General features: G+C 45.0%; 1 protein-coding gene across 13 annotated transcripts in view; it reads left to right on the plus strand.

Moving 5' to 3' along the window:
• Positions 1-25464, plus strand: part of LOC144124427 (ubiquitin carboxyl-terminal hydrolase 4-like) — a 176210-nt gene that overhangs the window by 4673 nt on the left and 146073 nt on the right. For 8 of the 13 annotated variants that reach the window (XM_077657065.1, XM_077657067.1, XM_077657063.1 and 5 more), the window contains exon 2: positions 4422-4563. In XM_077657065.1, coding sequence (XP_077513191.1) covers positions 4424-4563 — 140 coding nt within the window. In that variant the 5' untranslated portion in view covers positions 4422-4423. The remainder of the gene's footprint in view (positions 1-4421; positions 4564-25464) is intronic. The other 5 variants (XM_077657068.1, XM_077657073.1, XM_077657071.1 and 2 more) reach the window with 1 other exon arrangement.

The raw sequence follows: 25464 nt of genomic DNA on the forward strand, positions 1-25464 counted from the left end.
TGCACTTATCATGTCAATTTCGGTTTTTGTAAGTGCAATAGAAGGAGTGCTTACACACGTTCCATTTTTCTCCTTTTCGATCAAAAACGCTTCGACTATCTCTCTTTCAATCCTTTCTTTCTGTTTACCTACAGTTGTGGTCCTGTGAAAAATTGGTTTGCATTTCTTCTTACACCTGCTGCAATGTTGCGCCAGATTCCCGGGGTGGTTAATTTTGTCGCAGTCATTATTATGCTCTAGAAGTCTCGTGTTGACACATCTACCCGATTGCCCAATGTATTGTCTTCCGCATGATATTGGTATCTTATAGATGATGTCTTTCTGGCATGGTGCGAACCTTTCCCTATGGGCAATGTCACGTTCCTTGAGCTTTTCACTCTTTCCTTTCGCATTCACCTTGTTGCAGAGGCTTATCAGCTTTTTTGGTGCGCTAAATACAACTTTCACTTGGTGTTTGTTCGCCACTTTCTTCAGTCCGTGCGATGCCTTATGAATATACGGTATGACAACCATTCCTTCTCTATTCCCCTGCTCTTTCGACTTCAATCCTTTCCTCGTCAGGGATTTTATCACTTCTTCGGCCACTGACGCGATCATGTTGTCAGGGAAAAAAAAATTAACCACCCCGGGAATCTGGCGCCACATTGCAGCAGGTGTAAAAGAAATGCAAACCAATTTTCCACAGGACCACAATTGTAGGTAAACAGAAAGAAAGGATTGAAAGAGAGATAGTCGAAGCGTTTTTAATCGAAAAGGCGGAAAATGGAACGTGTGTAAGCACTCCTTCTATTGCACTTACAAAAACCGAAATTGACATGATAAGTGCAGATGCTGTGTCGTGGTGGTGGTCTTGTGTTTGATGATGGGAAGGTTGCATTTTTCAAAAAACTGACGTTGCGTATATAAACGCATCTTCCGTAAGGAATAAACAGTTGTTAGTTTGCGCTTGTGTCGTGTGTGTGTTGTCTTCTTGTGCCGCTTTTAGCGCATTCCTTCGCATAACGCTTATATTTGCCTGTTTGCTGTGATTAAACTTTAGTAGAGAGTCAGCGCTTGTCCTGTGTTTTCTACCCTTAAAGTCCCCGTTTTCCGCGCTGTAATTTTTCAAATATGTATCACCAACTCGCCCGCCTTGCTATCAGGTGGAAACCTGTTAACCTGTTAGAACCTGTTTGAATTGAAAGCCAATTGATGCTCAAAGAATCATATATCCTTGGGACCGCTGTGTTAGCACCCCTTCTCTGGCGTTATTGGACAAAGAGCTGGCATATTTGGCAAGGCGTAAATAGATAAGTAGCTTCGGTATTCCTGTTTCGATCTGTCAGGCATCACGCCTTTTATATATTCATGTGAATTTCTGCAAATAAATTAGTTTTAAGTCAGCGCTGTGTCTGTCCTCCTCTGTCTACGTCTTCGTCCCTTTTGCTGTTTCATCAAACAAAATTGCACGAATAAATATGGTACATTCTCTAGAAGGCACATTTTTAGTAGAAACAGCTTTTTCAAAAGAATCAATGAGTTGTAAGGGAGAATGAAAGGCCTTATGTATAAACGATTGCTGTCGGTGTGCTATAGTAAGTGAAATGTGTAGGAGTAGATTGCGCTTTTGAAACAGTGGTAACATTGATAAATTTTGTGGCCTGCCATGGTAACTTCAATAGCTTGGAGTGCCCTTTTTTTTTTTTTTGCAGCACCAACTTCTGATAATTAATCAGAGTTTTGGTACCATAGAGAATGGAGCAATAAGATAATCTAGAAAAAAGTGGATACTTTTTATGAAATCAGTAAGAGTTTAGTAATCCTGTAAAGATGATAAGGTTTGAAATATGTCAGCCTGACTATGTCCACTGCAGGACAAAGGCCTCTCCAATATCCCTCCTATTATTCCTGTCCTCTGGTAGTTGTGGCCACCTTATCCCTGTAGACTAGTTGTGAAGGCAAGCTAACCGGTGGTCCTTTAGTTCAGTGCAGTGGATTCCAAGAGAGGGCAAGCATAGTGGGGCTTGGCAGAGAGTCAGTTGGCCAGATGAGATTAGAAAATGTGTATTCCAGGATAAATGTTCATTGACCCAAAAAACAAGTAACTCCTGAGTTCTTACCTGGTGTAGTTTTATGTTTTCATTCTTCAGATTATGCATGTAATGAGCTGTAGCATTAGTAGGATAGATAGGTGATCCTCGATGGATCATTTGAATGTGTTAGCAGCCAAACGTTCGTTGTATCCGAGGTGGAAAACATATGGTGTCTTCGGCTGAGCTGCGCTGCCTCCGTGCCGGTGCTTAGGAAGTGACGTCAAATACTACACGAGTGGCACGTCCACTTGCACCTCAGCCGAACGTGCAAAAAATTCTCATAGTGCCGTTGCTCTTTCTGCCCTCTGTTCACCGTGGCCTCTGAGACTCTCACAGATCTCAGAGGCCATTTTTACGAGTGGCCGACGCCAACGACTGCAGTCAGCAATATCTACAGTTAGCAACAACCTCTTCAGTAACAGCGAGCAGGACCGGCGTTCATAGCGACGGTGGGCAATGCAGGAACCACGACCATGCTCATGAAATACTGCGACTGTGCTTGTGCAGGTTTGTCAGACACACCACGGCGTTATGCTTTCTGGTTTTGATGCATACGCTTTAGAGCAGCTAGAGTGGCTTCCGAAAATATCTGCCAACGATTCTCTATCCAATCTGAGCTCCCCACATTGTCACTGTATTGATATATCTTTTAACCTATGCTCACGTTTACAAAAAGTATGATAAAGTGCAGGCGTGCCAGATGAACCGCATTTGCTGTTCGCCGCACTAAAAATATTGACGAACCTTTAATTTTTCCAAACGGTCAAGGCACAGCGCTCGCCGGCCGGTGGCTGCATGATTGCAGTGCAAATAAATGTATTGCAGCCGCTACAATATTCAACATTTCTTTAAAATATGCCCACTTGTGATGCTTCATGTTTTTTCCTCTTCGTCGATGCTTCCTATCGGCCACTGTGTAGTGATATTGTCTGTGCCAACAGCATCGTCCGCCCGCGACGTCTGCTAGCGCGAACTGCACGATGGGATTTCACCGCGCTCCACCGTCAGTCTCCACGGTGGCGCGGTGGCACGCACTCGTGTCGTGCTCGTCCCAGCCGAACGTAAGGCACTGCACGAGTGGCATCCAGCCGAACGTGGGGCACCGCACGAGTGCGTGGAAAACTCCCCGAGTGCCATCAGCCGAAGACACCATTAGTTTGTTACATCCGTGGTCCAGACATGAAAGTTCATTATATCCAAGGTTAATGCACGAAAGTTTGTTAGATCTGAGGTGGCATGCTTAGGTTTGGTATATCCGAGGTTAGCGCACTTAAGTTTGTTGTATCCAAAGTTAACTTATGAAGGTTTATTATATCCGAGGGGGCATACTAAGGTTCTTTATTTCCAAGGTTAACACCTGAAAGGTCGTTATATCAGAGGTGGCATACTAAGGTTAATTATATCCAAAGTAGTACACTAAGTTCGTAACCCCGTTGGCAGCCTGCCCACCGTGCTACTGACAGAAGGTGGTCGCCATTTCAGCTTGCACAGACTCTTCTAATGCTAACGCATTAATAACATACCTGGTCTATGACAAGTTTAGAGTAATTTATTTGCCTGTATCTATGCACCTAAGTTTACTATACTAAGCATTTAAAGAATGGTACATACTTATTTTGAATGCAGACAAAAATAGGAGGTACATACAGCATGTAAACTGCCTGGGAGAAAAGGGGAGCCTGTAAGTTAGAACTGGCTCGTAGACCTGTATGAGCCAGTGGCTGGTTTTGCATTTGTGCAAAAGTGCAGCAGCAAGAAATGCGGCTGAACACTTTGCAGTCAGGTAAGCATGCAACAGAGGTGAGCAGTTTGCAGTTTACGGGGAAGAGGAGTCATCAGGATGCTGCTGTTGTGCTTCAGGTGGTACGGGTATAAAGCCCCAAAGCTGTGACGGGTGGCACTGGTTTTATTTTTACCCCGACATCGCACAGTGTTTGGGCATTATGCATGTCATCTCTATTAAGATGGGGCTGCTGCATCCTTGGGGTCCAGCAGCCGTGCTGTGGAGCTTACCGCACCGTGCCAGAAAGGCTGCTTGGGGGTCGCCGGGACCCTCAGATGAAAATGGACACTCGGCGGACTTTCGTCAGGGGTGCTTACTTCCAGCTGGGAGTGGTAGAAAAATCCAACTTTCTAGTCGGAACTAACTGGAAATGTAAATTATCCAGCTGGAAGCAAGAACTGTTCCAGCTGGACACAATGTCCGGTTCGGTAATCCAGCTAGAAGCGTGCCGTTCCAGCTGGAATTGAAGGTTTTCAGCTAAAAAGGTGGTGTGAGCTTGGCAGTGTCTCGGCTGCAGTGGCCTGCTGTTGGTTTTGAGAGATTACTCCATGCCTGCCTGCACACAGGTATGGACTTGTCTGTCCCATCCACTTCGTCCAGTGGTGCCAGCAGCTCCTCTTTGGTTTGCAAGGGCCCCCCCACTGCTGCTGCTACAGTATCCGCCCCGGCTGCCCTGACGGAGTGTGTGGAGCTCCGCCCCCTCTTCTGGTGGGTGCCTTCACAGTTCATTCCACCCTGCATGTGCCTCGATCCTCATTCGTCTGTGGGGCTTGCTGTGTTCCTCGGAGTTCTTAAATGACAGCACTGCTTTATTCTATAACACCGCTGTGCTCTTTTGTGGGCCAACACAGTGCCCTCATCAAGGCTTAGGCCCACCCTTCGACCCTGTGGAGGTGAAGTGTCTGACAATGAGCGAGATGCTGTGTAGGCAGGTAGGCAGCCCCTGCTCCTGCATTGTTCTCGGCTGCCTACCTGCCCAGCTAGCTCTGTGCTAACACTGGCGACGAGGATCTGGTCATGACCATTGCTACCAGTCTGCTGGTAGCGTCTGGTAGAGAGTCTAGGGAAACTGTATTCTTGGATTTGTGTTTTAGCTGCACTGCTTGCTGTCGTTCACGCTGACGACTTAGTAAACTGGTTTGTCAAAATCCATGCCTTATACAGGGACCCTAGTTTTAGCTGATAGTTGAGTGCTGATGTCCTGTATGTAGATCATCACGTGCTTACGCTGAATAATGAAGACTAATTGCAGTTTGTCTAACATTATCAAGCTTTGGTTATATAGGGTTGCATTTTATTGCTGTTCAGTGTTTCCTTATTTGGTGGGCAAAGGGATAACGGGGCAACAGTCACCTCCGTGACAGGCATATACTGGGACCTGGATGGTGAGCAAGCACTTGGCTCGCTCTGGAATTGGAGACCCTTTTTGTGTGTGCTTCAGCTGATGCAGATCTTGCATTGCGAAGTCGTTCATTGCAGGTAGTAGTTGTTCTGGCAAAAAGCCAACATTATAGTGATTATAAGCGAATGTACAAAGGCAGTGCCAGGGTGTTTTATTCGTGCGGGCATCAAGTAGTGGGCTTTGTGAGGCGTCGAACGATTTTTTGGGCTCTCTGGGAACTGTGAAAAGGTCTGAAAAATCAAATTTGGTGGCACTTCTGGAGGATAGAAGTCAGCTAGAGCAGATGTGTATTACCTGTGCAGGCGCAGATTATATCTGCTGAAAGGAAATCTTTTTTTGTTGTTAATCATGGTCAGAAGACCTGCTGGAGTTGAAGTTCAAAAAACTGCCCAAAAATATTGACATTTGTGGACACAATGCCTCGGAGCAGCCTTTTGTACAGAAGCATTCATACGAGTTAGTTTTATAGCCGTTTTAGACATTAATAAATACTTAAAAATTGCAAAAAGCACTTCATAGAATTACTGTTTAGTGTTCTGCTCGTGATAAAGAAACAATCATTTCTCATGGACAGAGAAAAGCTCTGCATTTCCTGCAACAAACTTGTCTTTTTGCTGTGCAACCTTCACGCCTGCATCACACCATGTTTTGCCTGCTCATGTGCCAGCGATTCAACCCACTGTAGCGCATTGTGTTTGTCGGCACATGATCAGAGCCATGGGCTGCTTGGTCGGCTGCACTTTTTCGGTAGCACTCTGTGGCAGGCCAACTAAGCTGTTGGCAATATCAGATTGAAAGGTCAGCATATCTAATACGATTTTTTTTTTTTTTGGGGGGGAATTGATCTTAGTTTTGCATCCTTGATATATTCCAACCAACTGTTACTGCATATGAAACAAAATGCGAGGTGATCTGCACCGGCCATTTTCTTCCTTGTTTTTCTGTGCAGTGGGTACAGGACATTAACAAATCTTAACTTGCCAACGCCCCAAATGAACTTATTGTATTCTGTGAAGACTTGAGGGCATTCAGTGTTGATGTGGGATTTCATAGCTTCTCAGCATTTTCAAGCTGGGCCCACTTCACCTGAGCAGGCTCTGGTTGAAGCGAAGCTGACAATGTCATCTCCGTTATCGATCTTCCCGAAGAGCTGGCTTCTGCGCTAGAATCATCCAGCTTCCTCCTTTCAGTGGCATGATTTTGAGAACCTTCAGTTCTCAAAGCGGTGTGTTTGGGGCTGGAAAAGGCACATTAAAAATTTTGGTGTGAAGGTGCTGTCTCTGCAGTTGTAAATGCTAATTATGAGGTTGATATTGTCATACCCTTTCCAGTGGGTGGGCACCTGTTAAGGAGACGTCCGGCCAAAATGTAAACAGAAGGTTTCTGGTGCCCACAAATATATTTCGAAAAAGACTTGCTCTGCCAGCAGGAAGCGGAGCCGTCAGCAAGGCAAGACGGTGCCCTGCCAAGCGTGCTGGGGCATGCCGTCGTCTTCTTCAGCCGGGCTGCTGCAGCATGCTACAGGGCCCCCCACTCTAGCATGGAAGCCATGAGTGAGAAGAGCGGCATGGCGAGGTGACGTGCAGGGAGGAGCAGGAGACATTATGGAAAGTCCATTGACAAGAAAAAAATCGATGCCATGCTGAGCTGCAGGTGAAGTCATCAGGCTTCGGGCAGCCAGTGAAGGCTGAAGCATGGCGGCCGAGGCTGAGGCGATGGACATCAAGGTGGACGGACTTGATGCCAGGTGTCCGAGCATGAGTGGCAAGGAGAAACACGGTAGGCAGGTGAACAACGTCGGCGACAAAGGTCATTTGAATTGGTGCAGTGGACAGGTAACGCCCTGGTGCAACAATAGCACAGTGAAAGGAGCCTGTAGTGAGCCGGCCTCCGGAAGATAGTGATGTGGAAGATGTAAGCCAGGTGGGGACTGTGCATTGGAACAGTAAAAGCAACTGCGGGCAGCGTGTGTGTGGTGGCAAGTGCAGAGCATGCTGCTGAAGTTGCACCTTCTTGGTGGTCGGGAGAATTTGTATTGGCGGAAAGAAGCCAGTCGTGCAAGGTGGACGAGAAGACAGGGCTGTCAGCGCCACTGGTTCCAGATGCGAGGTTAGTTGATGGGCCGCATAGAAACGCTCTCCGGGTGTTGAGCAAGACTGAAGGGGAGTAGGTACTTCTGCACAGGATCTCGAAGCAGAAGTAGTGGAAGCTTGCTGCTCCTTGGCAGTGGCAGCGGCGGATGCAAACGCTTTTCCACGGGTGACAGAGCATTTGATGGTAAAAGGGTAGCAGGCATGGCTGACATAATGGCTGCCGGAGCTGTGCTCACACTTGATGAGTTGTTATTTGTGGCTTACATTGAAATCAGAAACAGAGGGGAGTCGGAGCTGGGGAAGACTTCTGGCTTGCACATGTACTGGCCATGATAAGGTTGGCTGGGGATGTAGACAGCGGTGTATCCCAAGAACGGCGGCTGCTCGGGAAATCACAGGGTTGTGAGCACTGGCGAGCTAGGGTGATGAGACCGGGGTGAACGGCCTTCCCTGCGGAGTGCCTCATAGTGCCAAGACTGGTATGAGGCGCCGGCACGATGTGCTCACAGGATTGTATTGTCGGCAGTCAGCTTGTCGATCTCATGGCTGATCGCTGCGATGGAGATGACTAGCTGGCCTAAGCCGTTGCCGGTGACTGGTCGAGCTGATGGGGCAGGAGCAGAGGAACAGTGAGCCGCAGACATGCTAGAAACGAGGTGTTCATGTGTTAATCGGCCATTTGAGTCAGTGAAACGAGGTGTGCTGTTGACACGCTAAGGATCTAGCGCACTTGCTCAGGAAGGCATTGTAGGAACAGTTCCCGCAGCAGCTATGTGTCGACAGATGGAGCATGGTGGGTAGCCAGGTGCATCTTGCAATGCAGAAGCTCCGTGGGCTTGCAATCACAGAAGTCTTCCGACCGAAGCAGGTGTTCCTGTTCAGAAGTGCACCACACGAGCGCCACCGGTAGGTGGTCATAAGGGTGGTTGGCAGGCAGGGAGCGCAAATTTTGTCAGACAACCATAGTGAGGACAGGATGAGAGCACCAATAACATGATTGTATGACCTTCTGAGACGTAATGCCACGTAGGTGAAACATGGACTCGATGGTGAGGAACCAGAGTTCTGAGTTTTATTGCCACAATTCGGGAAGCTTGAGCGCAGAGACGTCGTGCTCGAATGGTGGTGGCGGCAGGAACAACAGAAGTGACAAAGCAGTGTAGGAAGAGGTTGCCACCATTTCTTACAGGATGTGTGGCAGGCGTCGAAGGCAGCCGGGGGCTCTAGCTCCATGCAGCGGTAGATGTAGGCTGATGCAGGTGCAGGCCGGGTTCAGAGGCGGGACAGCTCGAAGTCCGCAGGGACAAGTTCGTGGGAGGAGAATCCCATAGAAGCAGACGGTGCCTGGTGTTGAGAAATATATTTCAAAATGGACTCGCTCAGCCAGGATGGGGCGGAGCCGTCGGCAACCCAAGACTGCACATGGCTGACATCCAATAGCGTAGCTGCCGGACATGGCGTACGCCAGCTGAGCGTGCTGGGGCATGCCGTCATCTTCGTCAGCTGGGCTGCAGGGCTACAAAAGGGACCAATGCAGCCAGTGAGCTCGTACTCAGAATCATGGTGTCTCATTAGTAGCCATGCACCAAAACCCGCCACTCAGCTGGGCGGCCCCCGCAGGATGCATCTATTAAAGCACGTGTTTGTGTATACCGTGCAACACCATGCACCCCGAGCACCCACGCTTAGCCGTGCATGGCAGCGCCGTGTCTGCTGAAAAGGGGATCCTGGACCTGGAGGTAATGCCGAGTGTTTGGACCCTTAAGGCCCCTCGGCAGAGGTGACATGCCACTGTGGCCTCGGCTTCCTGTAGATGGCACCTCCGGCTTGAGCCAACCGGAGAAATCAGCTGCCGCCGTTTCCTATCCTCTCGTGCATTTTTCACTTTCCTATCCCTTTTTTACAACTCTCCTGTCTCCTACTCCCTTCTTTATTTTTCTTTTCCAGGTGGTATGGTTAACCTTGTGTGGCTAACTACCCTGTGTTGCGCCATGTTAGGTTATACTGGGAGTGTACTGCTGGGGCCGTATTTCGAGTGTGTCATAATAAAAAGCATCATAATCTGCTGCAGCGGCCACTCCTGATTGGTCGAAACGCCGGAAGCGGATTTTGGTTCGGTTGCGACTGTGAGTGGCGGCAGGATGTCACTGCATTGTGGTTGCCGCAGTGAAACGTCCAGCGGTGCTATTGCTCTTTGCCGTCAAAGGGAACACGACCAATGTGACAGAAGAAAAATTCAGCCACAACTTTAATTGCGCATCGGAATCCACTGTAAAGGGGTAATATCAAAGCTGCTTTATTTACCCAATGGACTTCAACAGATAGAAACAATAGTTCAGGTACTCTTTTGTGCACTGTGAAGGCCGGAGATGTGCTTACAGACAAAAATATTGTACGCAACTACGTACGGCTTTTCAGTGACAGAAGGCGGCCACTACAGCCATCGATCGATGATGGTAAGTAAAAGGCAGCTAGCTTGTTCGCACAACACGGCCTTTTACATTTATCTTGAGGGTAAAAGTGAACGGTAAGGAAAATTTGTGGCATGCGCTCACTCGGCGCAAAATGTGTGCTCCATGCCGTGCTGAGCCAAGACACCGTGACGACTTGCCGTCTGCAACATCGTAGATGGTAATTTAATTTTTTCATTCCTTTTATGCAGTCACTGCAAAGATTGTGAGATGCCGCTGTTAGGTTTTTAATTTTTCTACAGCAAATAAATAAAAGGGATGAGCTGAAAAAAATCTCCTTGGCGTGTTTCTCTTCAATATGCATTGGGAGACTTTGCAGATGAAGTTTTCATAGGTTTGCCATGATACGAAGTGCAGGCATGCCCACACTGACACCTGAAAACTAACTTGCAATCTAACTCCCGAGCTCAATGCAGAACCACACCACCGCAGCTATTGAGAGCTGTAAGGGACACCAAAAACTACCTCTGGCATGTCAAACGCGTCGGTGTAGTAGCGCGCCACTGGTGACTGACCATCCGTGCACTTGAGCGCTTTCACGCTGTCAGGCATAACACACGATCATGATGCAGGACGATTCAACAGCCAGTAGGGAGTTCTAAAATAGAAAATACATGTCTGCGTGCAGTAAACGCAAACATTTTGCAGGACATCATGGTTTATGTTGCATCATTCAACTTACGCAGACGCGATAACTCTGATGATAGTGGCACCATCCGGTTTGAATGAAGAGAACAATTTCTTCAACAAACCTGTGCTTGTTAGGCCTAGGAGCTACCGAATCGCCCAATGAAATAAAAAAACAAGCCAAATCTATCGTCCACCCAATTTGTTATAGGCAAGGTAAGATGAAGCGAAATCCCGTACCCAGATTATAGCCAGTTCACACGCCGAAAAACGCAGTAATATTGTCGAGTTCACTTCGAAGCTAGAGGCTCCACTTCAGAGTGCGCCGCCATGTTGGCTGTCCTTGAGCATCTGCTGCATACAATATGTGTTCGACGTCACTGTCCAGTTTCTTCCGATCCTTTTCGCTGCATCCGAACCACCACATCCGCTTCCGGCATTTCGACCAATCAGGTGTGGCTGCTGCGGCAGTTTATGACGCTTTTGATTTTGACACCAACTCGGAATGCGAACCCTGGTGGGGGCAGGACTTGCATGTAAGTTCCAGTCCCGTCCCTCTGTTGGCTTCATGATGGGTGACTGGCAGGCACCGTGGCTGAATGATATGGCTCATCCCCTATCCAGAAATGATCGTTCTCTTGAAAGAGGGCAGAACAAATCAGCTGAATTTTTTCCCAAAAAGAAGGTAGCATTCTACATGTTCCTTGTCATCTATGGAAGGAAAGCACACAAACGCACAAAGAAAACAAGCCATAAACATACCCCTGTTCTTTGTGTCAAAGTACTTAATAGAAGCCTCAAGCCCTGGCCACACGGCATCAGAACTGCATGAAAACATCCAGTTCTTGAAATTCGCAAAAATTGTGTCCATAGGGACATGCCTCTCTCTATCACTTCCCATCGATTTCTCAATATAGTCTTGTGAGGTGTAATCTCTGAGACTGACTTTGTTCACTGAACAGGAACTGAAATGCTTCGAGGGCTCACCGACCAAAATGTCATTGATGTTCACCGGATCAATATCTGCAAGTATAATAAAGAAATAAATGCAAAACACTTGGTTCTCACATTTAACACCAGCACGTCGCCTGAAAGTTAACGTCAGACACTACATGCCCAACTCCTGCATATATTTCAATTACCAGAGGTTTGGCTCCCACTCACGGATTTGCTGTGGCCGCAGAACTTCGTGAAATGCGCTTCAAAGGTTCACCCTTCTGAGGAATGTGACGCCATGCCACACTGAGAAAACTGCGAAGATTCAGTTGCAAACTCCAGGGCATGTCTGTCCTGGAAGAAGGAAAAAGAAATTGTCACGCTAAGAACTAGAGAAAAAAATTTCATTCAAAGAAGCGAGAAGGTGATTTGCACTGTTGAACATGTTCTTCATCGCAAAAACCAGCATTGCCGATGTGGTGTGTGGGCACGACGCACCACACCGACCTTTGGTGTCTGTTCAGGCACCACACAGTTAACCTGCAGCAGGGCCATCCGTGCCCCTAGTTGGATTACCTAACACTGCTCCACCACTCCCAAAGCAGGCTACACAAACCCCTAGGTTGGCGGGCCTTAAGACCTCTTCCCTAGGTCGAGGTCTAACTCTAACGTCCAAGGGCCTTCTGCACGGTCATCCAATGCCTCTGAAGAGGTGATGGACAGGACCCAAGGTACCTCTGTGCCATACACATCGGATGGACAGCGGGACTCCTTGTATTGATCATTAAAGGAGAGCCCAGAGTGACGGGGCCAAAACCAGGTTAATCTAGTTTTCAGTTCATAGATACACAACGTTAATATGGCTTTCATAATACAATGGAATTGCAGAGGACTTTTACAGTGACATAAAAGACATCTCGAAACTCAATTTCTCCGGCTGCTTTACGTCTGCAGGAAACCAGTTTAGGCCCTCACCACACAAATGTGGTAAGAAATTTTTTATTTTATTTACGCAATAATGTAGACCTCGTATGGTCCACACTGTATTTCACTGCAAGAAAACAGCATTTAATTTCACTTCAAGAAATTTATAGAGTACTGTCTACAGGTAAACAGACTGTACCAGGACCCAATGAAATTCATTACGAAATGCTGGCCCATTTATCTGAACTGTTTGTAGAATTTCCTTTAAACTAAAAAAAAAAAAAATATATGGGTACTAGGAAAAACACAAAGGCTTGGAAAAAAGCCATTATTGTTCCATTTCGAAAACCAGGAAAGCTGCCAAATTCCCCTGGTGATTATAGGCCTATAACCCTTACAAGTTATCTTGTCAAATCTTTTAAAATGTTCTCAGTATTAATCTAATGCTAATTCTTGACTCCTCTGAGCTTTTTGATATCCACCAATGCGGTTTTAAAAAAAACATGCTCCATAGTTGACCATCTTGTCCGCCTGGAAAACACAGTCCAAGAAGCATTTATATGCAGATAACATTGCCTTGCGGTCTTATTCGATGTGGAGAAGGCATATGACACAACCTCAAGGTTCGGGATTCTTCGTGTCCTTGCAGCACTTGGCATCCGCAAAGGATGGTGAAATATTTGAGCGACTTCCTGTCTAACCGTTTATTTCAAGTTTGTCTCGGTGCTACCTTTGCGAAGAATTTCACTCGGGAGAATGGTGTGCCTCGGGGGTGCATTTTGAAGGGCAACCGGACCACTTTTTGAGAATTCCATGATATTCAAGGGTTCAAATCTATACAGGCTCTAGGTAAAGCGTGTCAAGTCGTTTTGGGCTAACATTTAAAATAGTGATGTAATCGGCAATTAAATTTTTGGCATCTCCGCACAGCACCGGAGGATTACGAAGCTTGGCATGATGTCACGAAGGTAAGATTTCAAATGTTGGATACTGTGACACAATGCTCGATGGCCTTTGCCTTCAGTGGCATTGATTTTTTTTCTTTACAAGCAAGTGTCTATGCATTGGAAATGTAGCGGTACCTTTGATGACGTCATGATGCGCCCCCTGCTTAACGCTGTGTGCTGCAGAGAAGGTTGAAGGCCATCATGATTTTAATTGGAAATTATGTCACAATTTCAAATGCTAGCCCAAAAGGAGTTTGCATGCTTTACCTTTAAGTTTTACACATTCGACCCCTTTAAGCTCGTCGATTTCTAAAACCTACGCATTTGCCGTTAAGTACCGTACTGTTTGTAGTAAAAATGAATTCCTTAGCCGGAATAATTCCACAGTTCATTATGTATTCAGTCTAAGTCGATGACCTGCAAATTGCATGTATATCTTCTAGCTTATCGACTTGTGAGAGACAACTGCCACCTTGGTACACTTTTTCTGCTGTATGCGATTTTACATTGACATACATTCACGAAATGCAAATCTCACAGTAACATATACAACAAGTGTTTTTTGCAGTAACTGAAGAATGCAAGTAGTAGACAGACTTCTACACAGATGGTCCTGAAGCTGCATTCTACGTTGGGAGTGCAGTAATACAAGGGATATTAATTAGTTAAGTTAATAATTAATTAATTTATTACAGAAACTATCGTCTGGTCAGGACCAAGATAGGAGTGGCGTAACAAGGGCAGTGCACACAGCAAAAGGGCGAACAAAGTCAACAAAACACAAGCACCATCCAGTTGCTGGTATGTTTAAACGCTTCTAAAGTGGCACTAATCTGCTTAATACAAACATGCTTAAAAATCTCGATACAACTAAACGTAGCAATGGGAGAACACCATATTTAACACAAATGGCAAAAGCACATTACACCAGGCACTATACTTTTAACAACTCAGAAACAGCGGCGAAGAACATATCTACACTTGATGCGAGCACTACATGATCTGGTAGCTTGTTCCAGTCCTCCGCTGTGGATAGGAAGAAGGAATGCTGATAGCATTGCTTAGAAAACTTTTGCTCTTTTACATGCCTGCAATGTTTACCCCGAGTAACACGTGAAGTGGGTTCACTTATGTATTGCTGCTTATTGATGTGTACTATTGTTGTTCATGACCTTATAGAAAAAAAAAAATCAGTCTTTTTTGTTTTCTTCGTTGTTGCAGAAAGAGCAAGTTAGCTAAGGTATAGACCTCTTCCACCCCGCAATGTCACCAAGATGCAGTGGCGCTGATGTTAGCAGCGACTTTCGCATGGTAGGCAAAACAGGTTCCGCTTGCCCGTGCCTACCGCAGCTACCGTAGTTACCGGCAGCTGCTTCAAGCCTGTGCACTGCAGAAGCAGCATGTATTGACCAGCTGCGTCACTGCTGATCCGCATAGTTGCATAAAAAAATTTAAATTAGCCTCGATAGGTTTCTCGCACATAATTGCCGCATTCGGAAACTGGCTAACAGGCATTGGGCCACGGTAGTAAAGCGCGAAGTCTGGGAGTCAATAGGCACTGCCTCTCAATGCACTTAATAGCATGCAAGTTACTGTGTTTATTCACCTGAACATCAGGATAGTAGGCTGATAATTGCTCAAGGAAAAAAAAAGACATATGTAGCTGCATACGTACTTATCACCTTGAGCCGGAGTGCACGGGGTGCCGGCAGGTTCGCTCGCCCCCAACGAATGTGTTCTTTTGTTAATAGCACAGCATGTTTCAATGGCGCGTTTTATGGCATTTGATATTTACTTGAAACAGTTTCTTGATATGGCGACGTAATTATTTCATTCGAGTAGAAAGAAGTGTGGTAAGTTGTGTCAATCTTGCGCGGTCGCATTGGTGTGCTTAGAATAGCGTACCTTAAGTGTGCTAAACGCCATATGCTTTTTCATTGCATCATGCATGTCATGTTTCATGAGGTAGTACATGATTACGAAGCTTGTTTGGAAAGAAGCAGCTGTAGGCGTGCTACTAACAGACACGTGACAAGGTTGAGAGGGGACGCGGCAATGAAAAGTGTTTTCGTTATTTATGCATGCGATATGTAACTAAACTTTGTGCAAATATGAAATTCCTACGCTAGTTTCAGTAATTCCTTTTATTTATAGCTATACCTGGTGCAGTTCTGTGTAATTATAATTAACACCCTCGTCAAGTCACCCCAAGGTCTTAAATAATTGAGTGGATAGTGCGCAGTTTTTTTTATGCCAGCATGTACACAAAGCCCTGTTCTGTATGATGACGCGATTAGTTCTTTTTCTAGATGACCAGTACTTATGCATGCATAGTTACATGAAAACGTTTCTTAAAAAAAAATAACACAGTACTGCACGGGTAGGAGAAAATATCGAGAGATCTATGACACTCCTCAACGTCTCAAGAATAGTTTGCGACAAAAGTAATCATTTGATTTTCATGCGAATTACGAAGGTGAGTGATCCAGTCGCAGAAAATGTGAGAGGTCAGAAAACGAACCTTAAAAAAAATTATTCCCTCGTTTATGGCCTCTTCGCTTTTGCTTTGGTCAAAGAAATGTGGCACTGAAATCAAAGAAATTACCTCGCAATTTTTGACGACCACACATCTAAAAAGCGTAATTTATAAATTTGTACTCAATATTTTGCTCTAATTTTTCTTCACGAAACGACTCCAAGGCTAGGAAAGAAAATAATTCTAGAAATCAAAAATTTTCACCAAATCGACCAGCTTAACAAGAGGACAAGTCGGCCTGGCTGATGCGTGGTCATGAGGCTAAAAACAGCGCTAAGCGAGACAGGGGAGATCAGGGACACGAAGATGTCCCCACTTTTTGCACAGCGCGACACGTATGCCAACAGACGATGAGCACACGTCTGCACCGATGAAGCAACGCCAGCACTTCCCTTCACTACTGTCCCGAAGGAAAATCATTCCGGCTAGTGCAGAGTGTCAAAACTTATTTTATTCAATGCCTACCATATAAATCAATGGCAGGAACGCTTTCTACATGTTTACTACTAACCATATATGCAATACACAGTGGCAAACTATTTCTCTGAATACGCCGCACGTGGCCAACGCTAGCTCGTGTACTTCGACAAATTACTAAGTTGGAAGCATCAACCATTGCTATGATTCGCAGAAACTGAAACGCACCTACAACCCTCGAAAACCTGCGCTCAACACCTATCCGCAACGCTACTCCCCGACCTTTTGCCTACCACGAGCCCGCTAGCGACTGCAGCGCCACCTCGTTTGTTTACAAACATGCAGGAGGTCTATAAAGTGACGTTATCGAATCTTGTCTTTGAAATCAAATCAAATTTATTTCTGCCTTGAAGAGGTACAAACAGCGGAGGCGCAGAAAAAGCTGTAAGATACAGCTTGACAAAGCCGCAGCCCCCTTTAGCTTGGCAGCGGCTTGACAGCAAGGCTTATAAAACAAAGGCAGGTATACAATAATGTAACTACAAAATAAAGTGAAACAACATTATACAATATTGAATCGACATTCGCACTCGGCAAACACAGATCATTAGCAAAGAAAAAGAATAAACATATTCTACATGTCAACGTACATAGCACGCAAAGATTTTTTTGATGAACTGAAGAGGTCAAAATTATTATATGCATATGTATTTAACAGGGAAGGAAGACTGAATTGCAGGCGTTCTCTGCCTGAATTTATTCGAGGAGCCGGCACCACCCAAGTCTCCGCATACCTTGTCGTGTAGCTGGCTTCTCGGGCATGTAATTCAGCAAAGTTACGTATGTAGTTTACATTCCTGCGTGTTTCAAGTTTAAACCGGATACTTGGACGATATTTGTACAAGTTGTGAATTTTTACCACACCACTTTCTAAAAAGAGATCTGCGCTTGAAGAGTCCCAGGGGACATTGTAAATAAGACGAAGGAACTTTTTCTGTAGAATATAGGTACGTTGAAGACAGCTATCCGTGGCTGTACCCCACACTAAGTGGCAGTAGTTTAAATAGGAGTAGAAAAAGGAATTATAGAGAAGTAGCTTTATTTTTCTTGGAATAACATATCTCAGCCGACTTATGACCCTGGTTAGTTGAGCCAGCTTCATTGCTATATGGTCCACATGGTGATTCCAAGTCATGTTGGCAGAAAAAACTACTCCTAGGCATTTAAATTGTTCAACCAAATTTATACACCGCAAGCTTAGTTTAATCTTTATGGAGGAAGGAAGCACTTTATTTTTAGGACAAAAAATAACAGCTTGTGTTTTGTTATCATTTGTACGTATACATTTGGATTCAGACCATTTTTGTAATTCAGTCATGGTTTCATTGCATTCCTGAACAAGGAGATCAAGATCATTTCCAGTAAAAAATATGCTTGTGTCATCAGCATAAATAATAAATTTCGCAGCGGAGTTAATGTTAGAGATATCATTTAGATACATATTAAACAGTAGTGGTCCCAATATACTGCCTTGTGGGACACCAGGAGTAACACGTTTTAGTTCAGATTTCATATTGTCTATGCATACAGCTTGTTTTCTGTGCGATAGATATGACCTCAGAAGCATCTGGGTCTGTCCTCGAATACCATAACACTCTTAAGTTTTTTTCGGAGTATACAGTGGTTCACTAGATCAAATGCCTTCGAAAAGTCTACGAAGGCACCAATAACGAAGGCCTTCTTTTCAAACTGTGTTAGTATATATTCCTTTTGCTGAAGTAACGCTAATTCGGTTGATTTATTTTTACAAAATCCAGATTGATTTGGAGACAAAAGGTTATGTTTATAAATAAAATGAGACAACCGTGTATGTAGCACTTTTCAAGAGCCTTCGAATAGATAGGGAGTATAGATACTGGTCTATAATTTCCTAAATCGTTGCGGTCACCTTTCTTATACAGAATCGTTACTTTGGCTATTTGCATTTTGTCAGGAAATATACCGGTAATAAAACATAAATTAAATATGTTCGCAAGAACAGGGGCAATAACTGCTACAACATGCTTCACAGGCCTGATTTGAATGCCATCAATGTCACAGGCATGGCTGTTATTAAGTTTCTGTACGACTGATATAACTTCTGCCGTAACCGGGTTCAAAAATATTGTATTAATATTGTATTAATATTGTATTAATATTGAAATCATGTGATGGTTTGGTATGAGAGAAGGTTTTAAAAAAGTTGTTAAAGGCATCTGCTAGCTCTATCCCAGATATACCTTTATCATCAAGCCTTAATGTCCGTGGGGTAGGGCGCGTTTGCTCGCGCCTTAGTAAGCAATTTAATCTTGACCACAGCAAATCGTGGCGACCATTTTTAACTTCGAGAAATTTCGCATAGTAATCTGTGCGTGCCAGACGTAGCTTTTTTGTTAACCTATTCCTGAATTTATTAAACTTACTCAAGTCATCTGTAGAACGTGTGTTTAAAAAGATCCTGTAGAGCTTTTCTTTAAGTTTAATTTCATGGTGTATATCAGAAGTTATCCAGGGTTTGCGAGTTTTACGGTTTGTTCCACGCACTTTTAATGGGAAGCATGAATGGTATAGTTGCAAAAACATATAAAACGAAGTGTACATCGCTGAACTCTCTCCAGTTAGGTTGAGGCTGCCTCAGTGCGCTTCAGTTTTCATGGCAAAATGTTACGCTATTGCTATGGCTGTAGAAAAAATAATGAAGAAAAAATTGAAAATAGTGTTGTCTACACCGACTCCTACAGCGTAATTACAGCACTAAACTCCAGAAATGCGGTCCAACCCATAATAGGAGACATAATATATAATGTAATAAAAGCTCATTGATACATTAGGGCGTACAGTAAAATTCTACTAGGTCCCTAGTCACGTGGGAATCAGTGGGAACGAGGGCACCGATGCATGTGCCGCACTTTCCCTTAATGGTAAGGCAAGACAAGCAAACATACCTCATAAAGACTGTGTAAAGTTTGTACAAAATAAACTGAGAGAAAAATTGCAGGCTTCATGGGAAAACAACAAGCTGCACTTTGTAAAGCCCGTCCTGGATGAATGGAAGACCTGTAGGCACCAGTAACGCTTTATAGAAGTAATTTTATGTTGTCTTTGCATTGCACCCACACCTTACACATAATTTTTTTCTGAAAAATCAAGACAAACCTCTTTGTGAAAGATGTGGAGACTACCTTCATCGTCATCATCATCAGCCTGACTGCACCCACTGCAGGGCAAAGGCCTCTCCCATGTCTCTCCAATTAACCCTGTCCTGCAAACTTAATCTCATGCGCACACCTAACTTTCTGCCGCCCCCTGCTACGCTTGCCTTCTCTTGGAATCCACTCACTCTCAAGGACCTGTGGTTATCTTGCCTTCGCATTACATGCCCTGCTTACACTAAACCGTATTTTGCTCTTGCATACAAAACTTTAAAAACGAAGAAATACTTTACTCAATTTCATAATGAATGCATTCTTCTTCACCCACTGCTGCCCCTAGGTGATAATGCAATTGTTAACATTCTTGCGTTCTTAGCTATTTGAAAGAAGCAGGTGTTCTTTAGAAACTAAATTCTGACCCACTGCTTCACTTTATTGTATGGTACACCTGAGCCACTTTCTCATCCCTGAGAACAAGGCCGACATCTGTATTTGATTTGTTAGGAGCCTCCACATCCTTGCCTAGCCAAGGATAGTTGCTGAGGTTACCCAAAATTCTTTAAGTTAGTACAATTTACCATTTCGAAAATTCCTTTCCCTGTCATTACTAGGTAGTACGAACTAACTTTTTAGGCCCTCTACACCACCGCTGTTTTTCACATTTTTATAAAATTCTGGAGGAAGCAGTTTTTCTAAACCTTGACAGGGTTCTTCTCACCGTGAGCAGTAGTGGTTTTGCCGCCCGCCTGACCAGTGAACCGCCCATGTATATAACCACCCGCCCACTTCTTGATGACCCATTGGCATAGACTGAGGACTTCGTGTTCGAATGCTGTTGATAGAAATCGTTGTGACATTATCGCCAAATACATGAAGGCATTACATTGGGGCCACATTTTTACATGCGTCAATGATATTCCAACTCGCCAACGGTGTGCCAGTGCCGATATCTTCGTGCGACGCAGTAGCAGTGGAGGCTCCTCACATGTGGCTTCGTTGCATGTGAAGAGGCGCCAGCACATCAACTTAACTGTGAATAGCAAGTGATGAGCATGCAGTTAGCGCAGTTTTGTCCAAATAAAAGAACGGAAGGGTTACATGGGTGGATCGGAAGGAAACGCGTCACCGACGGAACGGCGAGATGCTTTCTGATGAGAAAATGCAAAGTGGCGCACAAATCAGTGTCCGAAACTGTGCAAAACACTACTCAGCTGGCTGGCTGACGCAAGACCGATAGCGAGGACCTCTCTCGAGTTTTCGTTCAAGATGTGTAGCTTTCGCTTTTCAAGATGTGTTTCGGCCAAGATGTGTAGCTTTGCGCTCGTGCCGATTGTCACCATTGTGGGCGTGATGATTAGCTTTTTGTCTCTTTTGTTTTCTTCTGTTTTCCCTCTGGTTTGTGTTTGGTGTTCTTAGTGTTTAAGATATCTTTGACGTGAATGAAAATCTAGTTGCGAGTCAGCGCTTGTGGCGTCCATTCTTCGTTGTGTTCCGTTGTTTTATTGCACTGTTCAAATATGAATCAGCACCAACTCGCCCAGTTCGCAGCCTTGAATGTATTTCTAGTACTGTGGGCTCCCCTCTATTTAATCTTTCTAACCAGCTCCCAGTAGGCAATCCCGCTGTCATCGTGTCCATCATCACTGTCTGTGTGTGCAGGGCCAGAGTTCTCTCTTGGCATGTCAGGTACAGGCTTTGCCCTCCTGATGTTCAAATGGGGTGTGGTTTTTCGGTTCCGTCAAGAGGCGAGTATACACGATCATGATGTCCAAATTGTGGCGTCAAGCACGGTTCTTCAAGGACCACCTACGGGTTATTTGTGGCAGGACCTGGCGGCAGCAAGGTTTCTCGGAGTGGTGTGGGACGATGGAATTCATTACAGAGTTCCTCTGGAACTCAGTCCGCGCAGGCTTGCCGAGAAGGAAGAAGGACGTTGCGGAGCATGGAAAGGTCGTTGTCCTGGGCGACTGTGACATGCCGGAAGAACACCTTGGAACTCTCAGGTTGGGACCGAAGTTTGCATATGAGCCACGGTTGAAATCTATCGAGAAACTTGCCTTGTCTAAGAAAATATCCCGGCTGGCAGGCAAAGAAAGCCAGTTTCAATGCATCTCGGAATGTGTCGATGTTTTCAAAAGAACAAAGGAGAAACCAGGGAATTACTGCCACATGAGGAAGCTCGTTGACTTTGCAGCATCTAGTGGCCTCAGAATAATGGTCGCCGACAAGGAAGGGTGCTTCGCCGTTCTCCCTGCTGGCACCTTTAAAGAAAAAGCGCATCAAGCCTTAACGAAGAACTTCAAGTCTGTGACTTTCAGAGCTAACAAAGTCAGGCAAGTGCCCTTCGTCTCTTGGAGGAAAACAACTTGCAACGCCTCGCGGCTTCTGTTAGGGGTGCGAAAGGATTGCACCTTCAGGTTTTCTTTTCTGCGAAGACGCATAAGGACAATGTTCCCTTTAGATATATTGTGTCTGAGTGCGGCACCTGGCAGTTCTTCGTGTCTAGCTATCTTCAAAAGCATTTGTCATGTCTGATAATTGAGGATCCTTTTCACATCTCTGATTCTGAAGCTATAGCTGACTTTCTAAAATCTAATAACCCGGGAAGGTGTGATGCTTTCAGTATTGATGTGCAAGACCTTTATTATTCTCTACCACATGGTGAGCTCATGAAAAGTGTTAAAATGTGCATCGCTGATCACAGCAATGAAATGGAATTTATTGCTAGATGTGATGTGTCCCTTGAGAGCTTCTTAGAGATTCTGTTTTTTTACCTCCGTTCAACTGTCATTGAATGGAAAGGGAAATTGTTTGGCAGAATGATGGAGTGTGCATAGGATCTAAAGTAGCACCTGTATTAGCCAATATGTTCCTTGCCAGGGTAGACAGATCCATAGACAGTAGATGTGACGGGTTAGTTCTGAGAATCTTTCGGTATGTCGATAATTATATTGTTTTTGTTAAGAAGGGTTACTTGACGCGTAGCGTGGTAGATGTACTGAAGGTTTTCAAAGAATGGGCTATGGGCCTAACTTTCACGACTGAACTTCCTAAAGAAGAGGTGCTTCAATCACTGGATTTAAGACTGTTCTTGGCAGCGCGTGGTGTGTGTTGGGAATACTCCCCTTTCCTAAATTACCAATCAGGCCATACAAAATTGGTAAAAAATGGCATTGTTTTTTCTAGCCTGAAATCTGCCACGAACAAGTCATGTCTGGAAAGAATCAACGAAAGCATTTTGTGTCAAGTTGGCCAGTTAAAATCTAGCGGTTACCCCTCTAATGTGATTTCCAGGGAATGCCATATGCTTCTAAGATGGATCAAGAGAGGGGATAAACCTGAACAGGAAAAAAAGAAGTTTGTGGTGGTGCCTTACACACATGGTGTTGGGCATGGTTTAAAGAATGTGGCGGCGAGATACAATGTTGATGTCGTTTTTTCAGCGCCAAGGAAACATAGAGGTGTGTGTAGGCAGGTGGAAGCGAAGACAAAAGCAACAACTGCTAAGAAAAAGAATGGAGGCTGTCAGACGAACCATAAGCACCCTTTTGTGGCCTGTAATGTTGGTGTTGTGTACAGGATAACGTGCACTTGCGGGGTGACTTATATTGGCCAGACTGGACGTTGTGTTAACACTCGTCTAAGTGAGCACCAGAGGTCCCAAGATATTGAATGAGTCATCTTGTAACCTTGCCCGTCACTGGAGAGAAGGTACATGCACCCCTCTGTTTTCTAAGACTGTCATCTTAGGTAAACATAATGACTGCCTAACGTGTGAAATATTAGAGGCTTTTCACATCCGCTAAGAAGCAGATAGTTGTATTAGTGACCCTTCTGTCACACTTACTGATAAAGAGATGATTTACTTATCCGGCCAAGATGTGTAGCTTTGCGCTCGTGCCGATTGTCACCGTTGTGGGCATGATTATTAGCTTTTGTGTTTTCTTTTGTTTTCTTTTTCCCTCTTGTTTGTGTTTGTTGTTCCTAGTATTTAAGGGACCTTTGCCGTGAATAAAAATCTAGTTGCGAGTCAGCGCTTTTGGTGTCTATTCTTCGTTGTGTCCCGTTGTTTTATTGCGCTGTTCAAATATGAATGTTTTGTTGGAGAGGTGATCCGATGGTGGTGCAAAGCGCGGTCTGTCAGTGTGACTTATACACACGATGTGGCCGCAAGGGGCAGCACCAGTACCGGGGCCTTCTATGGGTGCGTCTGGTACGGGCGCTTGATATTGTTGAATATATGACATTCGCCTGCTTGAAACAACTCTTCTTGGTTGGCAGGACGTCCCTTTACATCACCACCCACATTCCGGGGTGTAATTTGAGTCTATGCCATGTAAGTAACTGATTAATTGATGATGCTAGCAGCTGCCTGTAACTTTGAAGTTAATATTTAGGAGAAGCACTATTATATTAATCATTGAGAGCAGTCGAGTGAGCACTGTGTCGCATGCATTTATAGGAGTGCGAGAGCACCAAATAAAAGCCTATACAGCTGCCAACATATGTTCAAGCTGTGCTTTGCTGCCTGCTGTCAGATGTCATGGCACAAACTGAAGGGTGTATTAAATGATTTCTAAATTGTGTACATGATGTAAGAACCGCAGGAAACTTTTTAGTCGCTATTTCTCAAGTTTATGTGGAGAAAATTAATGTCAAACATTATAAGCAGTTCGCTGGTCTCGCTTAGGGAAACCAGTACCCGTCTATTTGAATGGTTAAACTTCGAAAACAAGAAGCTAGAAGCGAAACACAACCAGCATCACATAAGTGTGGTTTTCTTGGCTGCAGCATGTATACACTGTGGCAAGCTTGGCAGTGTCAATTGTCAGCAAGCACACGTCCTCGGTGCCCTCCGTTTTCATAAAGCTGCTTCACAGCTCTTCGGTTTTGCGTTACTGCGCGCTGCTGGAAATTTGAAGCATCATAGAAACCGCGCTGTTAGATCCACTTTGTACTTGGTGCATGAAATGCGATGCAGTAACATTTCATCGATGGTGAGGTTGTAGGGGTCAGGCTTTGGCTTTGCTGGTTTGGCTGACATAACCACTGTCTGAATGCTTTTTGCAACTATAGTCATGAAAACACGGTCGGTACAGAGAATGGGCTTTTGCCATGGTTCCAGATTCTGTCTCTGGGATCGCTGAAGAGTAACACCTGCTCCTTGCATGTCTTGCAGCCGCTATTGCAACCAGGCACAACGAACTTGTCTTATATTAAGACAAAATTATGCATTTCTTACGGTAGTGAAATGCCCGGAAATTTCAGGACAACGTTTGAAAGCATGGCTCTGCAGTCTTCCAGAGGGAATGCATAAGACGGTCCTGCACATCGTTTTACACCTGTACGCTGAGTTTCCAGTCTCTTGGTCAGGGTGTGCTATTGGTGGCACGATGTCATGAAATGGCTCGTTAATTGGCGAGACGAAGGAACAAATCACTGAATGTTCCTCCGGTGCTCTCTCCGAGACGCCGAAGAGGCAAGCGCCGTACGTAGTCTGCTCGAGAAGATGACTCGTTTCTCGGGCTGGAGATCGAAGTATTTGTACAGTGAGCAGTATGAAAGCTTCTACTTGCTCAGAATTAGGCAGTTAAACAAATAAAACAGGCACATATAAAGTTTGGGATGTTTGGACGCTGACTAAGGTTGCATATGTTCTTTGTGTGTGCCACTCATCCATAGGAAAGCACGCAGAATCTGTGGAGAGGGTATCCCCAATAGCCCCCTGGACACGTGCTGCGCCTCAGCGGTGGCGCTCACTTCTGGTCACAATAAGTGGCCGCTTTCTCACCTCAGCGCGTCAACGTTTTTAGATAGGAGCAGTTGGAAAACAGCGCTGGCATGCCAGAGAATGGAGCGGACCCACGCGATCGCCGCCTCACCGCTGCATCGTATTAAGTGCCCGTGCATGCCTGTTATCACCAGCTGTTCATGTGCAACGTGCCACATTTTCTTCTCTCTTGTTAACCACTCACCTTCTCTCCCCATGGCCCTATAAAAGTGCGGACCGCAATAAACCAGTATTCATTGTTCCCTGACTGTGCCGTTCATCATTCCGGTCGACA

This window comes from Amblyomma americanum, chromosome 3, assembly GCF_052857255.1.
Source record: "Amblyomma americanum isolate KBUSLIRL-KWMA chromosome 3, ASM5285725v1, whole genome shotgun sequence".
NCBI lineage: Eukaryota > Metazoa > Arthropoda > Arachnida > Ixodida > Ixodidae > Amblyomma > Amblyomma americanum.